The sequence below is a fragment of the Pelecanus crispus genome, chromosome 1, assembly GCF_030463565.1.
Source record: "Pelecanus crispus isolate bPelCri1 chromosome 1, bPelCri1.pri, whole genome shotgun sequence".
NCBI classification, from domain to species: domain Eukaryota; kingdom Metazoa; phylum Chordata; class Aves; order Pelecaniformes; family Pelecanidae; genus Pelecanus; species Pelecanus crispus.
In genome coordinates this window covers 222943195-222961042 of record NC_134643.1, presented here as the reverse complement: position 1 = coordinate 222961042, position 17848 = coordinate 222943195, and the positions used below count along the sequence as shown (strand labels likewise).

General features: G+C 42.7%; 1 protein-coding gene across 6 annotated transcripts in view; it reads right to left on the bottom strand.

The window, feature by feature from the left end:
* Positions 1-6118: 6118 nt before the first annotated feature.
* Positions 6119-17848, bottom strand: part of NARS2 (asparaginyl-tRNA synthetase 2, mitochondrial) — a 56114-nt gene continuing 44384 nt past the window's right edge. For 4 of the 6 annotated variants that reach the window (XM_075711743.1, XM_075711748.1, XM_075711744.1 and 1 more), the window contains 4 exons: positions 17561-17698; positions 16301-16398; positions 13560-13586; positions 6119-6849 (listed from right to left, as the gene is read on the bottom strand). In XM_075711743.1, coding sequence (XP_075567858.1) covers positions 6705-6849; positions 13560-13586; positions 16301-16398; positions 17561-17698 — 408 coding nt within the window. In that variant the 3' untranslated portion in view covers positions 6119-6704. Of the gene's footprint in view, positions 6850-13559; positions 13587-16300; positions 16399-17560; positions 17774-17848 lie in introns of all 6 variants that reach the window. The other 2 variants (XM_075711742.1, XM_075711767.1) reach the window with 2 other exon arrangements.

The window sequence follows — 17848 nt, the reverse complement described above, 5'->3', positions numbered from 1 at the left end:
TAGGCTCATGAAATTTGCTAAATACTTGAACCCTATACTTCCTAAATCACCACAAACACTAATAATTTATTAACGCTATTAATAATAATGGAATTTGAAAGACGGTTTGAAGCCACTGTAGAAACCAGGCCCTCAGATTTGATTTGCGTGGTTATTTATTTGGGTTCTGTGGGTGGCAAAGTTCAGACATATAGGGTGATACGGAAAAGCACCACCCATGCATGTTTACAGAGAGGCACCTAAAGCACACCCTTTCCAGCACTTCAGCTGCTATGCAGAGCCCGTTCTCAGCAGCTATGACGCTGTGTACACGCACATGGTGATTTATTTATACTAAACAACTGCAGAGGTCATTTCAAGTGCTTCACGGAGATGCCATCGTGTGACTCCAACCTGCCAGAACAAGGCCTCATCGGTTACAGCGATGCCAGAATCTCTACAGTAGGTAAATGCTCACAGCTGGATCTCCTGGAGCTGCAAACTGGCTACCGGCTGAGCACTGATTTTCCGTAACTTCATGAAGAAATGGGAGAAACCTGTTCTCAACCTGGGCAGGGGAGCCTGGAAATCTAACCCTGATCCTAACTCTTGCTTCCCTCCATAGCCTCTGGCAAGTCCCTTCATCTGTCCCTGACTTTTCTGCACTCACCTGGAGCATCACAGCTGTGTGAACAGCCCTGGCAGCATCAACACAGAGAGGTCAGTAAGCCTTGAAGTTGTCTAGGGCGGGTGTCTAGCTGGATGGGCAGCCCGTGGCCATGCATTCATCAACAGAGCAGCAGCAAAGCTGAGGGACAAGCAGAAAACGGGAGACCTGTATCTCAGAAAAATATGTATCACAAGCCCACTTCACACAGCTTAATCATAGTACCGAGCACTTAGAGCCGAGGATCTTCAAAGGGCCACAAAGATAGTGCTGAATTAATGCTCAAAAATCACTTTGGAGGTAAAGACACCATAGAAGTATTAGTACAAAACCATTGTGTCTATGCAATATAATTCTTTTCCTCTGTGGCTGGAAATCTAGCCTCTTTTGGAAGTCATGGCAGATAGTACAGAACAGTCCAATATAGAAATGTATGTGTTTACATGATTTATCAAGGCCACCTCCCAGACCACACTATGACATTTTCTGAGCAGTTTGCGTATTTTTTTGCCAGCAACTCATATCATCGGCGACTTACGAAAATTTAGACCTCCATTTTTACAGCCCATACAAGTATCAGCACATTAACCTGCTGAAGACAGTAAGATATACAGCTATTGGTAAAGAGCAAAAGCAAGATCAAGCTTGGCAAAGAAAATTAAAAATGTACTCTGTTGGCTGCCTCAAATTATTCAGAAAAAAATCAATTGTAAGAGTAATAAAAATAAACAGTAGGATTGCTATCTCTGAAAGGCCTCGGGACATACAGGGATAGATAAAAATCACTGAAGCACAGTCTAGGATCTTAGAAATGCCAAAAATGCGTTTGAAACTGGATCAGCTGCAAACATCCTGCCTTGCTTCTGGTGTGGCAGCGCACCCAAAGGCAAACAGAGGGAAGTCTCGTGGGGAGGTGCTGAGCAAAGATTCGGTTGATTTGGGTCAGTTCCATGGTTCTGCCACACATCTTCCATAATCTTGGGCAAGTAGCTTAATTGCTCTGTGCCTCAATTTCCCACAGTAAAATAGCGTCAGCAGTAAGAGCAACAAAGATTCTGAAGTCATCTCATCCACATTTCACCCATAATCAAGCCTATGATCTCTGATGGAGCTAATATATGTCTTTTAAATGGCCACACAGTCTTACCCCACTCCTGCCCTTTATGTGAAAGCTCTCCCTTTACAGCATCTTTGCCGAACAACTTGTGCAGCAGACACTGAGACACAGCTGTAGGACAGATAACAATACATTTCGCAGCAGCAATAAAACAACGGGAGCCATAATTTCTTTGAACTCTGGGTCAAACTTGTTGTTAGCCAAGTCTGTAAGAACTCGTATAGTAAATTACACACGTCTCTTTACCAGCAGGATCATAAAATAAAACTTTACAATCCTTCCGAAGGTCACAGCTCTGCAACACACAGGAAGACAAAACTATAAATTCACCCCCGAGACCACCATTTTTGTGGCTTTGGCAGCTTTGGTTAGATCTGAGGAAATTAGAACTTTGACAGTCTTTATACAAAGTCTTTCTTATTTCTCCTTTGGACCCATCTCCCAAATCTCCCTAAGCGTAAGGCAGAGGGGCTAAAACAACAGTAATAATGATTGTTACTGGTTTCAGCAGCAGCAAAGCCATATTTATCTCTATACACGCATTTAATGGAAACAATGACCAAAGTGTTTCTTGGCAAATTAGTCCCCTTCTCCCCCCGAAGAGAAACACATCTATAAGCTATTTCCAAAACAATCAATATTAGTCCAGCAAGCAAAACTGTACGTTGCATTTCCCATCAAAGTCTTGGCATTCCCACAAACAAGCAATGCTTTATAAATTACAACTACTACCAAATAAACTGGAGAGAGGACTGCTGAGCTGGGCACCTTGCTGCTTTTCCCCCAGGTCTGGGGGCCTGAATGCAGGTAATTCAGCTAAAATCCCTGCGCTGGTCTGCTGACTTTTAAACATTTGGCCCAGCGATGTATCTTTTCATCTATGCTTGTACGGAAGCTAGTCCAACAGTTCAAGATCTAGACACTGCCATGGCATCACAACATAAATTGTAAGGGGGAGAACAGCAATATCTACTACTAGCTTCAGAGCATGCATTTGCTCTCCCGTGGATGTAAAACCAAGAAGACTGAGACATGGTGTTAGTTCTGTGGGTATTATTTTTTAAATTAAAAATAAAGTACTTGGGGATACTTTGATCCTGCACATAAAAATCTTAAGTGAAGGGATTATCTGATATTCTTGAAGTGAAAACAAAGGTTTTCCTCTAAACACTTTTCTGAGAGGCTGGCATTTGGTTATGCAAAGTTTATGGCATCGCTCTTTAATTCCTAGGGGTGTTGCTCTCCCATCACTCTGTCCTAATGTTGCAAAGCCACAGACACAGTAATCAACAACACTGATTCTTTCCTCTGAAGCTCAAAGTGAGGACAAATGTGAAAAGAGGCAGTGCTAGCTGCTGAGGAACTGAAACTTCAAGAAATACTTACCAAAAGGATGCTAGCAGAGACTGCGCTGGCCACCTGGGCTTGCGAGCTGACCGCTTACTGCACTGAAAACACCCCAATGTAAGCTACTGCACTGCATGTTCAGGCTAAGAGATGATTCCTGTGTGCAAAGAATAACAGCTTTTTATTTGAAGACATGTCAGAGGTTTTATCTGGCTTTAGCCACTGCCAGAGTGCAGACTCTAAGCAAAGATGTAGCGAGGAAAACTGCTTAAATCTAAGAAATGCTCAGTGCGTTTCCCTGCCTGTCCAGGAGGAACGACCTCCCCTGTCCTGCACATTAACTTCCGTTTCATTCTGGGAGAGGAGACTCGAAGGAAATACATGACATTCCACATGGAAATCCCGGGGAAAACATGTCGCATTCCTTGGCAATACCAGCCAATGTTATATATACATAGCACGAGGCGAACAATACCAGCCTGGAGGGAAAGAGTGGCTCCCACCCTTGCTGGGTACCCATAAATCAAGCTTCTCACAAGAACGCCAACCTTGGTATTAACCCTAAGCAGTATCATCATGCACATGGGCCTCAGCCTCTACCTTCTCCTCTCTCCCACCGCTAGGATAAACAACGCATGTTGAAGGCTGTTCCTAAGTCTGGACAACCCTTTCTTCTGCCTTCTGAGCCTGAACGTTCATCTGGTTAGCTCTGTTGGGAACAACCCTGTTCTCCTCCTGCTTATTCTGCCAGATTATCAGGGGGTTGTTTTTTGGATGAGCTTTTAGACCCAAGGGCAATGCCCCCTTAGCACAACCCTGCCCATCTGATCTCCAACTCACCGAGTACCTTTGAGTGAAATAGAAATACACGTAGAAGACCAGGGTGATGGGTCCTCTTGGATGCGTAGTTGGAAACACACCAAGAATCACTCACGGTGCATCCTTGCTACATCTTCCTTAAAAATCTGCCTTTCTGCAATGGCTGCAACCAGAAAAAACAAAAAGAAACACCACCAAATAAAAAAAAAAATCCCTAAACCCCAAAACTTTTGACATTCCTTCGTATACCTACTTATCTACAAATCAAAGGTTCAACCTTTGCCTCCTGTCCTGCAACAACCTCTTATCAAGGCAAAGAATGAAGGGTGGATCGTACCAGTCCTTGGTTCTTGCAAGCTGCCACCTCATATAAGGCCCTGGCAACCACTCTGCAAGCCTGTTTGAAACAGTCCTGCTATCCTGTCCTGTAACTTGTGACTCATGCCACATAATCCTACGACTTTTTGGCACCTTCCATTGTCGTCTTCTCTACACCTTGTTTTTCACCTGTCACTGTTTAGCCCCACCCTGCCCATCAGATCTGGCATCTCACAGAGCGATCAACAACGTCCCAGTGACAACAGCCTGCTGATGCCAAAACCAACACAGCCAGCCCAGAGCTGCTGCAGGGATGAGAGCAGAGTGGACAGAAGATGGTTTTGCCATCCACCCACTCTGTTCTCAGCAGATGGGCTTCCAGTTCAAACACTCTCATTTACAGCAACTGTGACAGAGCCAGTGACTAAGGATCTCAATAAGGACACCTGCTGATAGCAAGTTATTTAGGAACATGGTATGGATGGGGCTGTTTGGCAGCTGTACTCTTTCCACATCTTTCTGCTGAGAGAAGTAATTCCAAAACATAAAGGCCAGCAACAACATTTAAGACAACGCATTAAAAGAAAAGGAGAGATGGTCCAAATGCAAGAAGATACTCGGGTGTTCGATATAGGAACTTCTCGGTGGTTTCAAAAGGAGGGCAGGTGCTTGACCTGCTTCATGGAACCAGATTTACCAACTCAGGCTGTACTGGGAAATGCAAACCAGCAAATGCACAGTTAGCACCTGCCTAATCAAGCGGATCAAGGAGATACGAAAAAAAATCTTGATAGGCAGGGGATGTCTCAGTGCATGCAATGAACACCCCAAACCAGTGACCTTGTGGTGATGATGTTTGCATGATCATAACACGTAAAAGCCCCACCCATGGACCAAACTGAGTCAGGTGCCACATGACATAAATATGTATTTTTAGAAACTGCAGGTGCAGTTATTATACAGCCCTACCAGAGAGAACTGTGACTGCAATATTACCAGCGCAATGCTATTTGATTAGTATTTTTCAATCCTTTTCATCTACTTGGAAAAGAAGTCTTCAGGGCTGTTATGCAGCCACTTCACGTTGTACGTGGCAATTTACACAGGGTTCATTAGCAATAAGGCTGTTACCTTGCTTTTTCTCTTTATACATATTGTTTATACTGCAGCCATCTGGGGCTCCAGAGTAGTAAGCACTATGCAAATGACCATTTGCTGGATCGTGATAATTTGGAAGGGAAGAAGGATGCTGGAATCCTTCAGTTTAAGTCCCAAATAAACCACTAGTTTCCAATTGCCTTGAGCAAGTCACTTGATCTTCCCGTAATCCCGTCTTCAAAACAGAAATGAGTATTTCTTTACCTGGCAGGGAAGCTGAGAGCATAAACCCATTAAAGCCTGCAAAGACTTCAGATCCTAGAGTGATAAGCAATTACTTATTACATATGCAATGCTTGGGAGCACATGCTGGTTGTTTCAAAATATAGACAAAACTGCTTGGTCCGATGAGCACATGAGATATTTTCTCAATAACAACCACAAAAAAAGCAAAGCAACAACAAAAAACACCAATAAACTGCAAGTTGGCTCTGGCAAGATGAATGAACTCTCATCTAACTGAACACTTCCTTCTGCTATGAACATGTGCTCTCTTGGAGACAGAAAACTTCCTGCAGAAGTTGTGCAACTAATTGGGTATACAGAAAAGGAAACATCTACCAAAGACCCTCAAGAAAACACTATGATGCTGAGCGCTACAGTTTTATAACAGAAGAAACCATACAGAGTTACAAAACAACCTACGCCTTTATTGATGGTTCACAAAATCAAACATCATCACCTAATTCGCTCCAGCAGTTCCAATACGACATTTTTCCTTGCTAGATTTGGCTGATTTTTCCAAGGTAAACAATATTTGCTTTTAACTCGGGGTGGGGAGAATCATGCTTTACAGTAGCCATTTCGTAACAGCAAGTGCATCACAGCCATGACAATACTTCACAATTTTGGAACACTCACTCTTCAAAGCACTGTGCAGGCATTTAATTAAAGCCTATTAAAGTCTCACAGCAGTTCTGGCTCCCAGGCCATTTTAGGTCACACCTCCTTATTAATATTTCACATAAAACCCCCACTACCTCCCAACAACACTTATTCAGTACTTCCATGGCTTGTACTAGTCTCACGAGAATCTTAACCCTTTAGTTAAGTGTGATTTATTAATACTCCTGAAGTGCACTGAAGACATGAACCACTATCAAATTAACTGCAAGCATGCTTCCATAATCTCACCAGAACATACATTATTTTCAATAAGCCAGTATTAAATTTACCAAGAGTTTCACTGATATAAAAATTATATTGATTTCCTACTAAAACACACTTAGTCATATCCTAATTTATTTTATATATATATAGTTACACCAGCAGCTTGCTCCGTGCGAGTCAACTGCTGAGCTACAGGAGACAGGAGTGAGAAAACCTGGGGAAAGGAATAACATCTTTGATATTGTCAACTCCCAAGATGCACTGCAGGTAGCGTTCAAACCCCATTCCGAAGCCTCCATGAGGAACTGAGCCGAATTTTCGGAGGTCTAGATACCTGTAATTTAAACAGACAGTTACATTTGCAGCACAGTTATGCTGATGTAGTTACAGAGAGCTTTTTATCTAGGGTTTTGCTTTCCATCTTAATTACTTCCCTTTGACCCTAACCACTGTGGATTTCTGCCAACACAACCGCCGTTGGTCAGGGGTGTGAAGAGGTGTGGCTCCCTGACAGGCAGAGCTGTATAAGCAGAAACCCCAAACGCAAATGCATTTAAACCAGCATAGCTATGCTTTGCCAATATGCTAGAGCCTGTTTGGTTTGGGAGCAAGAACTCATTTGGGTATGAAGAACAGCTTTAACATCATAGCTCTGCTCATATTGAAAACATCTTTGTAAGTTTTAATGTCTAAAATATTCCTAGCAGAGGCACAAACCCAGGTTCCTACAGAAGCACGAAACATTGCCGCTGTTGGAGATGGAGTTGCCTGCTTAGGTTTGTTTAGTCCTTGCAATGCTGGTGCTGGAATCCGCCCTACAATAAATTCTTTCATTTTCTGTCTTCTTTTCAATAGTCTAAGTCATTTCATTTCCAGTAATTTCTCCAGAAGCCTGAACAGGTCTTGCTGTCTCCTGAATATTCCTTCAGATTTTTTTTTCCTTTTAAGGTGATTATGATACCTTTTTGTTACTTTTTCCCCAATCACTCTTACAGACAGATTCATTTATTTCCACAGTAAGTCAGCAAAAAATCTTGGACATATTTTCTCAAAAAATGAGATCTGAACAGGACATTTCATTTTCGAGAACAGCACCTGTTGTGCATAGAAAACTCAGAAAACATTTGGAAGCAGATATTCCTAATATATGGGTGTCAACAAGATTATGGTGGTTCTTTAGAGTTCCCCACTTCCCAGCTGGACTGTAGCTGATGTGATACACAGGAACTATATTTGCAGCGATAAATTGTCACCAACAGTTTTATTTTAATAGGAGTGAGAAACATCTCAGTGGTTCTATTGATTTATGGGGCCACTTCTGAGCTTGCTGAGGCCACAAAGTTATTCTTCTTTATATGAATGCACTAGTAAGGGATTGAGTGACTCCAGATGTATTACATGCTTCTAATCTTTGTGTATGAATATTTTATCATCCCAGTTTAAAAAAAAAAATCAAGTACACTTAAATATAAATGCATATATATGTTTTACTACCTAGGCAGTAGAATAGAGGGGGAAAAACACTGTGAAAAAAAAAATGAAGATTGGATTGATTGTAATAAATGGCTTCCCAAATTTTAACTACTGTTAATGAACTGCAAGGAAGAAGTATATTTGTGTGTAGATATATATTTTTATCTATATTAATATGTAAAATATACATTATATATATATAAGTGTACTTGCTTAAATATACACATATTTAAGTGTATTTGCTTGGATTTCAGAATTTTCTTGGCTTGAAGACTACATTTTAACAGAGTGAAGCCAAAGTAACGCCACTGATTACCTCTACTTGCAAAATAAAAATACTCTCCCAACAAATTCCACAGCTGCAAGAGATTGTCCTGGCAGACTCAGTTTGACAGTATGCCTTTTATACCATGAAATATTATCTTTCCTTGCAGTTCATTAACAGTAGTAAAAATTTGCAAAGCCATTTATTAGACTCAATTCAATCTTCACGTTTTTATCCCCAGTGTTTTCTCCCCTCCCCTCCACTGCCCAAGTAGTAAAACCAGAAGCAGAACTTCATGGAATCATAGAACTTCTTACCTCTTCCTATTAGCACTGACACACAAAGTGCAGTTATGCCTATACTGCAAGTTGAACAGCAGGCTCAAGAGCAGGACGTATGTTTTCTGATCCCTGGGACCCACGTGCTTTCTATCTGTGCTGCTGGGTGTTAGCTTGGCTTGCTAAGGCTTAGTTGTATCCACCCCACACCTTGTGATGAAGATTATGCTCAGAATATGAAAGACTGTGCAAACAGCATGGTGGTCTTCATCTCTATCCACTTCATACAGACTGCCTTAAGAAGAACTTGAGTTTCCACTAATACACTGGGAACTGCCCCTGGGGAGCTTCACTTAGCAGCTCTTCAAGGGTTTGCAAGGAAGATGATGGGCAGATCTGGTGCTGAGGGTGGTGACTTGTGAAATAGGAAAGACCTCGTAAATGTGAGGGATATGGGTGCTGGCCCTGGCAGATCAATCTGTACCAGCTCAGTAGTTCTGAGCAGAACTGGCAAGCCAGCTGGTGACAACTCTAGCTGCAACTAGTAATATAAATAAGAGCACAAACATTTCTGATGACGTCTGTAAGCATATCTCAGCCTGTGCAAAGACAGTTGAGACGAAGCCTAGCATCTTTTCTCCCCTTTTGCTGGCAACAGAGTTTATAAAGTCATTGAAAGGAGATGAAATAACTCGGCTTCTTCCAGATGAACAATAATAATAAATTCTACTCTTGCTTATCCAGGGCTTTCATCTGTAGATCTCAAAGCACTCTAAGAAGCCATTTTGGCAAAAGGAGCGAAACAAAACCCATTAAAGTTAATGGAAAAAGTCAATTGAATTAAACGTGCTGAGGATCAAGCCTGTGAATCCTTTCTGATGACTGTGCTTAGAAGCAGCAAAGAAATTGAGAAATTTTCCATTCTTCCCAGATGAAAGAAAAAGTAACTGCCTGCAGATGAAGAGAAAATTCCCTTTAGGCTGGAAAATGCTCCCTGAGGTTTTCCTTCATTCAGTGGTCTCCAGACATCGGATGCTTCTCACCTCAAAACCAGTCATGAACTAGTCTAGCAATTTCTCCTAGTAGCTCACACTTAAGAGGAGAGCTGAGCCCTCCATTGGCAACTGGAGGACTGCGCAACATTATGTGCCCCCTGTACTCGGCGCTGGTGAGGCCGCACCTGGAATACTGTGTCCAGTTTTGGGCCCCTCACTACAAGAAAGACATTGAGGTGCTGGAGCGTGTCCAGAGAAGGGCAACGAAGCTGGTGAAGGGTCTGGAGAACAAGTCTTATGAGGAGCGGCTGAGGGAACTGGGGTTGTTTAGCCTGGAAAAGAGGAGGCTGAGGGGAGACCTTATCGCTCTCTACAACTACCTGAAAGGAGGTTGTAGTGAGGTGGGTGTTGGTCTCTTCTCCCAAGTAGTTAGCGATAGGACAAGAGGAAATGGGCTTAAGCTGCGCCAGGGGAGGTTTAGACTGGAAATTAGGAAAAATTTCTTTACGGAAAGGGTGGTCAGGCATTGGAACAGGCTGCCCAGAGAGGTGGTGGAGTCACCATCCCTGGAGGCGTTTAAAAAACGGGTAGATGTGGCACTTCGGGATATGGTTTAGTCTGGTCTACCCTTGATTAGTCTAGAGTGGGCTTGGTAGTGTAGGTTAATGGTTGGACTGGATGATCTTAAAGGTCTTTTCCAACCTAGATGATTCTATGATTCTATGATTCTATGATTATTCCATGGGGAAAATAAGTTTCTGCGACCCCAGCTAGCTCTGGAGCTCATGTTCTGGACCTGGAGGACTGGTAGTTCTTCAGAGATTTGAATCTTACTGAAGTATGTGCTGCAACAACATCCCCCGGCAATGAATTCCAGGAGCTTGTTATGTGCCAAGTTAGAAGAGCATTTCCTTTCATCCTTTTAAAAATCTATACCCTTTTATCATCATCATGAGCTCCTGTGTTGCACAGCAAGGCACTATGAAGATCAGTGCTCTTTTAGTGACCATTCATAAGCAGAATGTATTCTTTTCGGTCTCCTTTCAAAACAAATATAATCTCGATCTTTTGTATAACCCTCTTGTTATACTGAAGCCTCCGCAGCCAGTTTGAAAAAAGTAAGGCTGAAAGAACAAAGATATTGCAGTCCATGAAGTTAAATATTCTACTAAAAAAAAAAAGGGAAAAAAGTGAGGGTAACGAAAAGCTGCTAGTGAAATGACATTTGAAAGACCATTTTTTTGAATGTTTCAGGAAATAAGCATGCAAAGCATTGCCAGGTTCTGTTACCGGCTAAAACATTGTCTTTTCGTTTCAGACAGTTTCTGCTCTGCTACAACTTTTTGGGAATCTACAAAATCAGCATTCAGGGAGGTGAATCTAAAACACTCCCACTGATACAAGTGGGGTTTGGGCACATTTTGGCTGGCTTTAGCACTGACTTTCTCCCTGCCTCCGTATAGCCCAGCACAGCGCTCTGGTTTCTCCCCAAAGCAGGAGCAATAGGACCAGGTGCCTGCCAAGGAGACCGATGGGCTACCTGTGTTCACTGGGCTCTGAAGGAGGTTAAAGGATGATATGAATGCTGTCAGTGGCTGTGGATTGCAAGTGGCTCACTGGTGCTGCTGTTCCTTAAGTCCAACTCCTCCTTTCTACCTTGCTACACAAGGACCCAACAGAACACTCTGGCATTCAAGCTTCAAAGAAATTTAGAAATTACAGAGCCCAACATAGCTCAATCTTCTCCATCTAGAGCAGGAACAAGGCCAAGACAACATAGTAGTATCCTTTCTAAGACAGCAGATAACACCTGCTCCTGCCACTGGGTACTTTCACCAGCGTTACCCCAGAAGATCAGAAAGGTACCTGGACTGTAAAGGGTTCAGTATGAGGCCATCTTCTCCACTGATGCACATGATGACAATCAGAGTGAGGAAATGGGTGCCTTACATGTAGAAAGACTGTCCAAAATGCAGCTCAAGCTGATGGTAGTGGGGACACATTGTTCATTACAAAGTACCGTCGTTGTTACTGCTCATGCTAAGCTGGCACCTGGAGGCTGCAAACAGGATCAGGACCCCTGTTTACAAGGCAATATACTCGATAATCCCTGGTCACAGTCACAGAGAAAGCAAGTGACTTCCCAGAGTAAACTCTGATCGCCCGACTTTCCCACCTCACTTCCACAGACCTCTCCAAGTCTAGCCAAGATCAGCATCTACAGCACTGAACTCTTTTCTATCTCCAGTTCAAAGGAAGGAGTGTGAAAATAAGATAAAATAACTCTGCAAAATCAAGCCAAATACTTTTGCAACTCATATTCTTTATGGAAAGAAACCTGCACAACAGAAAGATGTAGCGAACTGAAGAAGATTCAGAGGACTTTGACCATGTCCCTTTATCTACTTTTTTCCAAAAACTTTCTAAAAGGTAGGAATGGGCAGAAGCACAACAGTATTTCAGATCATCAGTTACCTCTTTGCCCCATGATTCTCCCACAAACAAGACCCTCCTGAAGCACAATATCCTCATGCTTGGTGGGAGAAGAAAACAGGTAGAAACAGATACGCCAATATAAGGGATTTCAAAAGGGACCATATCTCATACAGCTGCCTGTTCTAAAATCAGCAAATATTATATTTAAAAAGGAATGACTCAACTGTTCTTCAAGGAGTTTGTGAGCCAGCTATGGAGACTAAATTCAATCACTAAATTGGAGGAGATTAATTTCAGTCTCTCCTGCCACCTCCACTGAAAGATGGATGCTGGCAAACCACCTACCTGTTTTCTGGCAGATTCTGGACTGTAGTCCAGAAGCTTCCAGGATTACTCCTATCCTGCACCTTCCTAGGACAGCAGAGCCTGCTATGGCAGGGGGTAACAACAGTTTTAATCTTCGCTGGGAAGTTAGATTGTCTGTGATGGAGTAGAGGGAATAGAGGAGGAAAGAGTCTCCAAAACAAGATCACAGGAAGAAAGAATTTCCAGAATGTGATTGCTACATATCACATGAAAATGCAAATGGCTGATGGGCAATGTCTTAATCTCCTCTCTTGAGGGAAGCACAAGACAGGGCTGAGCTATCTTAGTAGTGCTGGAAGGCTCTGCCACTGAACACCAGACTCCCTCAGGCTATATCTCAGCATCTAACCACACAACTGATCATCCTTGGTCAGGATAATCCTTCCCTCAGATGCAGTGACATGGTGTATTCTAGCCCATAAATGCAAACAATAAAGGAAGACAGTTCATTCACCCTGTTTGCAGATGGATGATGTAAAGGTCTGCCATGCACTGGGCTGTTCCCAAGTGATTTCATGTTGTGGGAAGAGGAGAGTGAAGAATCCTGCGCTTACTCTGCTTTTTTTCAAGGCAGCCTCCCTAATGATCATTCCAAATACTGCGGAGTATTTGAATATACTCTTCTAAATTTAAAATTCTTCACACTATCACCTCTCAGTAGCTGTGACAAAGTACATACCAAGAAACACTTGTCAAGAGGAACACTAAGATCCTTCTGTCATTTTAATAGGCTAAACCATTAATTCAAAGGTTGTTCTGTCTCCTTAGCAGGACAGTTTTAATTGCTTCAACCACTTTGTTAGGGAAGATTTTTCGACCCAATTGCCCTGTCGATTGCAAAGGGAGTTATTCATAGAGCTGTTAAAGGTCACAAATTGTTTGTGGTTCTGTAACCTGTTTATCTCATGCAATGGCGGTCAGAATCTATACAACATGGAAAACAGCTTAATGATTTAATATCAAAAATCATTGATGGGTTGTAAATTAATCCACTTCATGCAATCCTGAAAGGAATGACCTGTGCTGTGAGTGGACAAATTGGGAAGATAAACTAAGTAGCATTAGATTAAACTTTGTTTAAATGAACTAGCTGTTCCATTTAGACTGGCAGTGATGGCAGAGCAACTGGGCCAAGAAACATCCCCTCAACAACAGGATCAAAAAAATGAAACAGTTGTTTAAAGAGTCTCAAAAAAAGAAATGTAAGCTGCAGACCAAGATAGTGTCTTACCATTGGTAGGCATCTGTGAGTCCTAATCTGTGGAACAAAAAGAAAACCCCTTGTAAGTAAAGGAACAGAGGAGATCCACACAAGCAGCACTTGCCTGGAAGAGAATGCTACAAGAAAAGGGAGGGTCTGACGACTAAACTCAGTCCAACAAGGAAAGGCAGGAAATTAAGGGAATACACAACGAGCGGCTGTCAGTTCTGGTAATAGGCAGACAATCTTGAGCAGATTCCTAACATGCTTCTTAAAATGTAAAGTTTGTTTTGTCAACATACAGGGTTGATCCCAGCTTCATGCAAAGACTTGTGCATATTCTTAACTTTAAGCATATCAGTAAACTACTTGTGAATGTTTGGAGAGTACAAGCCCAAATATTAAATTTACAATGACATGCAGCCAACCTCATTTATGAGTGAGTCAAAATCTCTTCACGTGTGGCCATGCAGCTCCCCTTCCGTAGTGCATAAAACTACCAAACTCCCATAGCTTTATTAACATGTGCCAAATTCTGTAAAACTACTAAATAAAATACATCTTTTCTAATTGCCACCAGTGCGCCCTCTCCCCTTTTCCTGCCCTGGCAGAGTCAGAGTGAAATTGTTGCATTTTTTTCCCCATTTCTCTGAACAGAAACAGAAAGCTGTAGGCAAATAAAGACCACTTCTCTCATCTTCAGTGCATTGCAGCTGTCCCTGACTAGGGCTTGGAGAACTACTGTGTGCAGTGTGTATACGGAGACAAGAATCCCATTCTTTATCTCTTAGTTATGCTGGGTCTGCAGGAAGTATAATTTAAAAGCCTTAACAAAGTATTTGGGCTCAGCAGATCAGATCCTGAGTACTCAAAATTAAGAAAAACATGTGAAAAGAGGCGTCATCTTCAATGCAGAGCTGTACTTTAAGGTCACTGAAGATACACCCCATTTGTACCTTGAAATGCTTTCCATGACTTTCCTGACAAACAAGAAAGTCTGGCTTCAACCTTCACAAGGACCACTCCTGCAGCCTCACACCTTGAGGGGCTGTGGACTCTAGATCTCACTAGCAAAAATTTCAAATGAAAAAGTGCAGCAGGCAACACTGTACTTTGCTTCAGCTGAAGCACGCCTGCTTTGGAAGAGCTCTATTCAGAGAATAACAGGAAGCACAGGGAATAACACCATCCTATGCCACAAATTGAGAACCAATGTTCTGGTGATTTTAATTGCCCTGTGCCTTTTGGATTCATTATGGAAATGGATTTTGCGCTTCTCCACTGACTAGATATGTCTCTGTGAGCATGTGGCTGATTTAAGCCACAAATTCATTCCCAATGTGCAAATGATGTTACTCTGGGATTAATCCTCCTCCAAAATTGCTTCGCATGAGTGTACGACTGGCCCAAATGGACTTGTCTTGAGTTATGAAAGGTTCTTTTGAACAATCAGACAGGATCCAGGGAGTAATTGTCTATGGAGAATTACCCCATCCATAATGTCAATTATTGTTAACTAAACAGCAGCTCTGATATTCTGACACTGAATTTAGCCTAAAATTACTCGAAGTCACACGATCCAGAACAAAGCAGCAGGGAAAGAGCCATATGACTCAGCACAGGTCCCAGGCACTTCCAGTGAAGGTTTCCACCAAACTGTTAGCAAAGAACTGTATCCTCTTAAATGACGCCACTAAGGCCAGCTGCATCACAGCTAGCGAAGCTTCTGACCAAAACTGCCGTTCCTCAGTTACACAATGTGATGACAAATACATATAAGCTCTGTCTACGTGACAACTTCCACCTTCACAATCCACTCTCAGCCACAAAAGCTGCAAAGAAAAGGCTCAAAGATCAAGTGCCTCATACAAGACCCTCTTCCAGACAGTCCCAGCAGAGCTGAGGCGTTCTGCTGCCCTGGCCTTCAAGCATAAAATAAACTCTTCTCTGATGAGCTAAAACAGAGAGGCAGTTTCCATACCTACAACAGAAGCACAAGAACTTCTTCATCAGTTTGCAATCACATACTCAGATAAACAGGTATCTCAAAGACAAAAATAGGCTTTTTTTAAATAGCGTTAGTTGCCCATCCTCTCCGCTGTCTTGCCAACCACTGAGAGCTGCTGAAATGAAACACTGTCGTGGTTTAGCCCCTGTCGGCAACCAAGCACCACACAGCTGTTCACTTACCCTCCCTCCCCCGGTGGGATGGGGGAGACAATCGGAAGGGCAAAAATAAGAAAACTAGTGGGTTTAGATAAGAACAGTTTAATAGTTGAAATAATAATAATAGTAGTAATAAAAATTGTAATGAAAAGGAGAACAATGAGAAAGAGAGAAACAAAACCCAGGGGAAAAAAAAACAAGTGATGCAACTGCTCACCACCCACCGACCAATGCTCAGCTAGTCCCCGAGCAGTGATCGCTGCCCCCCTGGCCAACTCCCCCCAGTTTATGTACTGAGCATGGTGTCACATGGTGTGGAATATCCCTTTGGTCAGTTTGGGTCAGCTGTCCTGGCTATGATTCTTCCCAGCTTCTTGTGCACCTCCTTGCTAGCAGAGCATGGGAAGATGAAAAAGTCCTTAACTAGTGTAAGCACTACTTCGCAACAACTAAAACGTCAGCGTGTTATCAACGTTATTCTCAAACTAAATCCAAAACACAGCACTATGTCAGCTACTAGGAAGAAAACTAACTCTATCCCAGCCAAAACCAGGACACACTCTCTTGGTCAGGCTAGTCTGCTGGCAACTGTGAGTTTTCCATACCTCTGCAAGCGTGATTCAAGGAAGGGTAGTCGCTCCTCTCTCAAGCTGCCTCCACACAACTCCCCTATTCCCGATACGAGGAGATCAACAGCTGCAACCTTAAAAGAAAGAAACGTGACATAAGTCGTGCCATGTAGCCATACAGTCTACAGCAGAAGTGCAGTTGACACTGGATGGCTGTTTGTGAAAAGCTACTGTAATTCTTTTATTGAGTCCAGGACACTTAGGTAAGCATTTGCAAATGCTTGAAAAGTGCCCTGTCAGCAGAAGGCTGGGAGGGAACTTTATAGTGATAAAAATCAGCAAGCCTACAGAAAACCTAAACAAGTGCAGTGATGTTCCAGACTGAGGACATCTACAGCAGGTGGTGTGAACTGAATCCCACCAGGTTACTCTGGTGACAACCTGTGCATGTAGGCAAGCCTGTGCAGAGTATAAAGAACCCAACAGCAGCTTGCAAGGAGGCAAAGACACATGGGCAAGTTTCCCAAAGTCCTGATTCCCTTACAGTTTAAGCTGCTTTGATGCTTGTAACTTGTCTTTACCCTGTCTGCGCCGATTCCTTAAGCCAGCTCTAGTGGTAATGATACCAATGGATCAATGGCATTGACGTGCTGATCCAAGTATTAGGATCCCAGTGTTATCACCTATGCTGTTAGGTTTGGGCTGGTTTTCTTCTCTGTTTTATTTTGTAGAGCTACTTCTCTTATCTCACAGCTGAACTGTTGCTAGATTTAATGCCAGTGAAGCGACAGTGACACATAGTCGGGTAGTCACTCTTTTTAGCAGAAGCAATGTTTCGGGTTGTCTCAGTTCAATTGGGAAATCACACCTTCAAAGCATAAGACTTGTGGAGGAAGAGTTTACGTCTTGTGTCCATCTGCTATTTGAGGATTACACAGATGGTAGATTTGGATGACAGGAGAATCATGGGCTGCTTGGAGCCATGCAATTTTAGGCATTTCACCTAGGAGTACCGAAGTCTATCAGGAAACGAAATAAACTAGGGCAAATCAGTCTTAAAGGACTTAAGCAAAAACTTAACGCTACCCAACTCCTGAATCCTCCTCCTGTTATTCCTGCTTTGGGGATTTCTTCTACAACAGGAAAATGATTGAACAAGATCACCTGATGGTCATGTCTTACCTTGGACTTATGACTGGAGGCCCAGCAGAAGACTATCCTCGTCTGTCTGTCTATCAGTAGGCTAAGACACATACCTAGCCAAAACAAAGGTGGAAGTATGACCAATGGACTCACTGTGTGTTGAGGTCCATCTTCATTGTCCCGCATGTAGAAAGGTTTGAGGTTGTATGGGTAGTTAATCACAAACACGGGAACCTCACCACAGTGCTTCACCAGGTACTTTTCATGTTCTGTTTGGAGGTCACAGCCCCACTGTAAAGACAGCAAAAGGGACCTGGGATCCTGCTTTGGTGTATCTCGCCTGTGGCAAGAGACACAGCAAAATCCCTGCATATAAGAGATGTGCAGCTTTGAATAACATGAAACCAAGCACAGCAACTTCTCACACAGGCCACTGGGAAA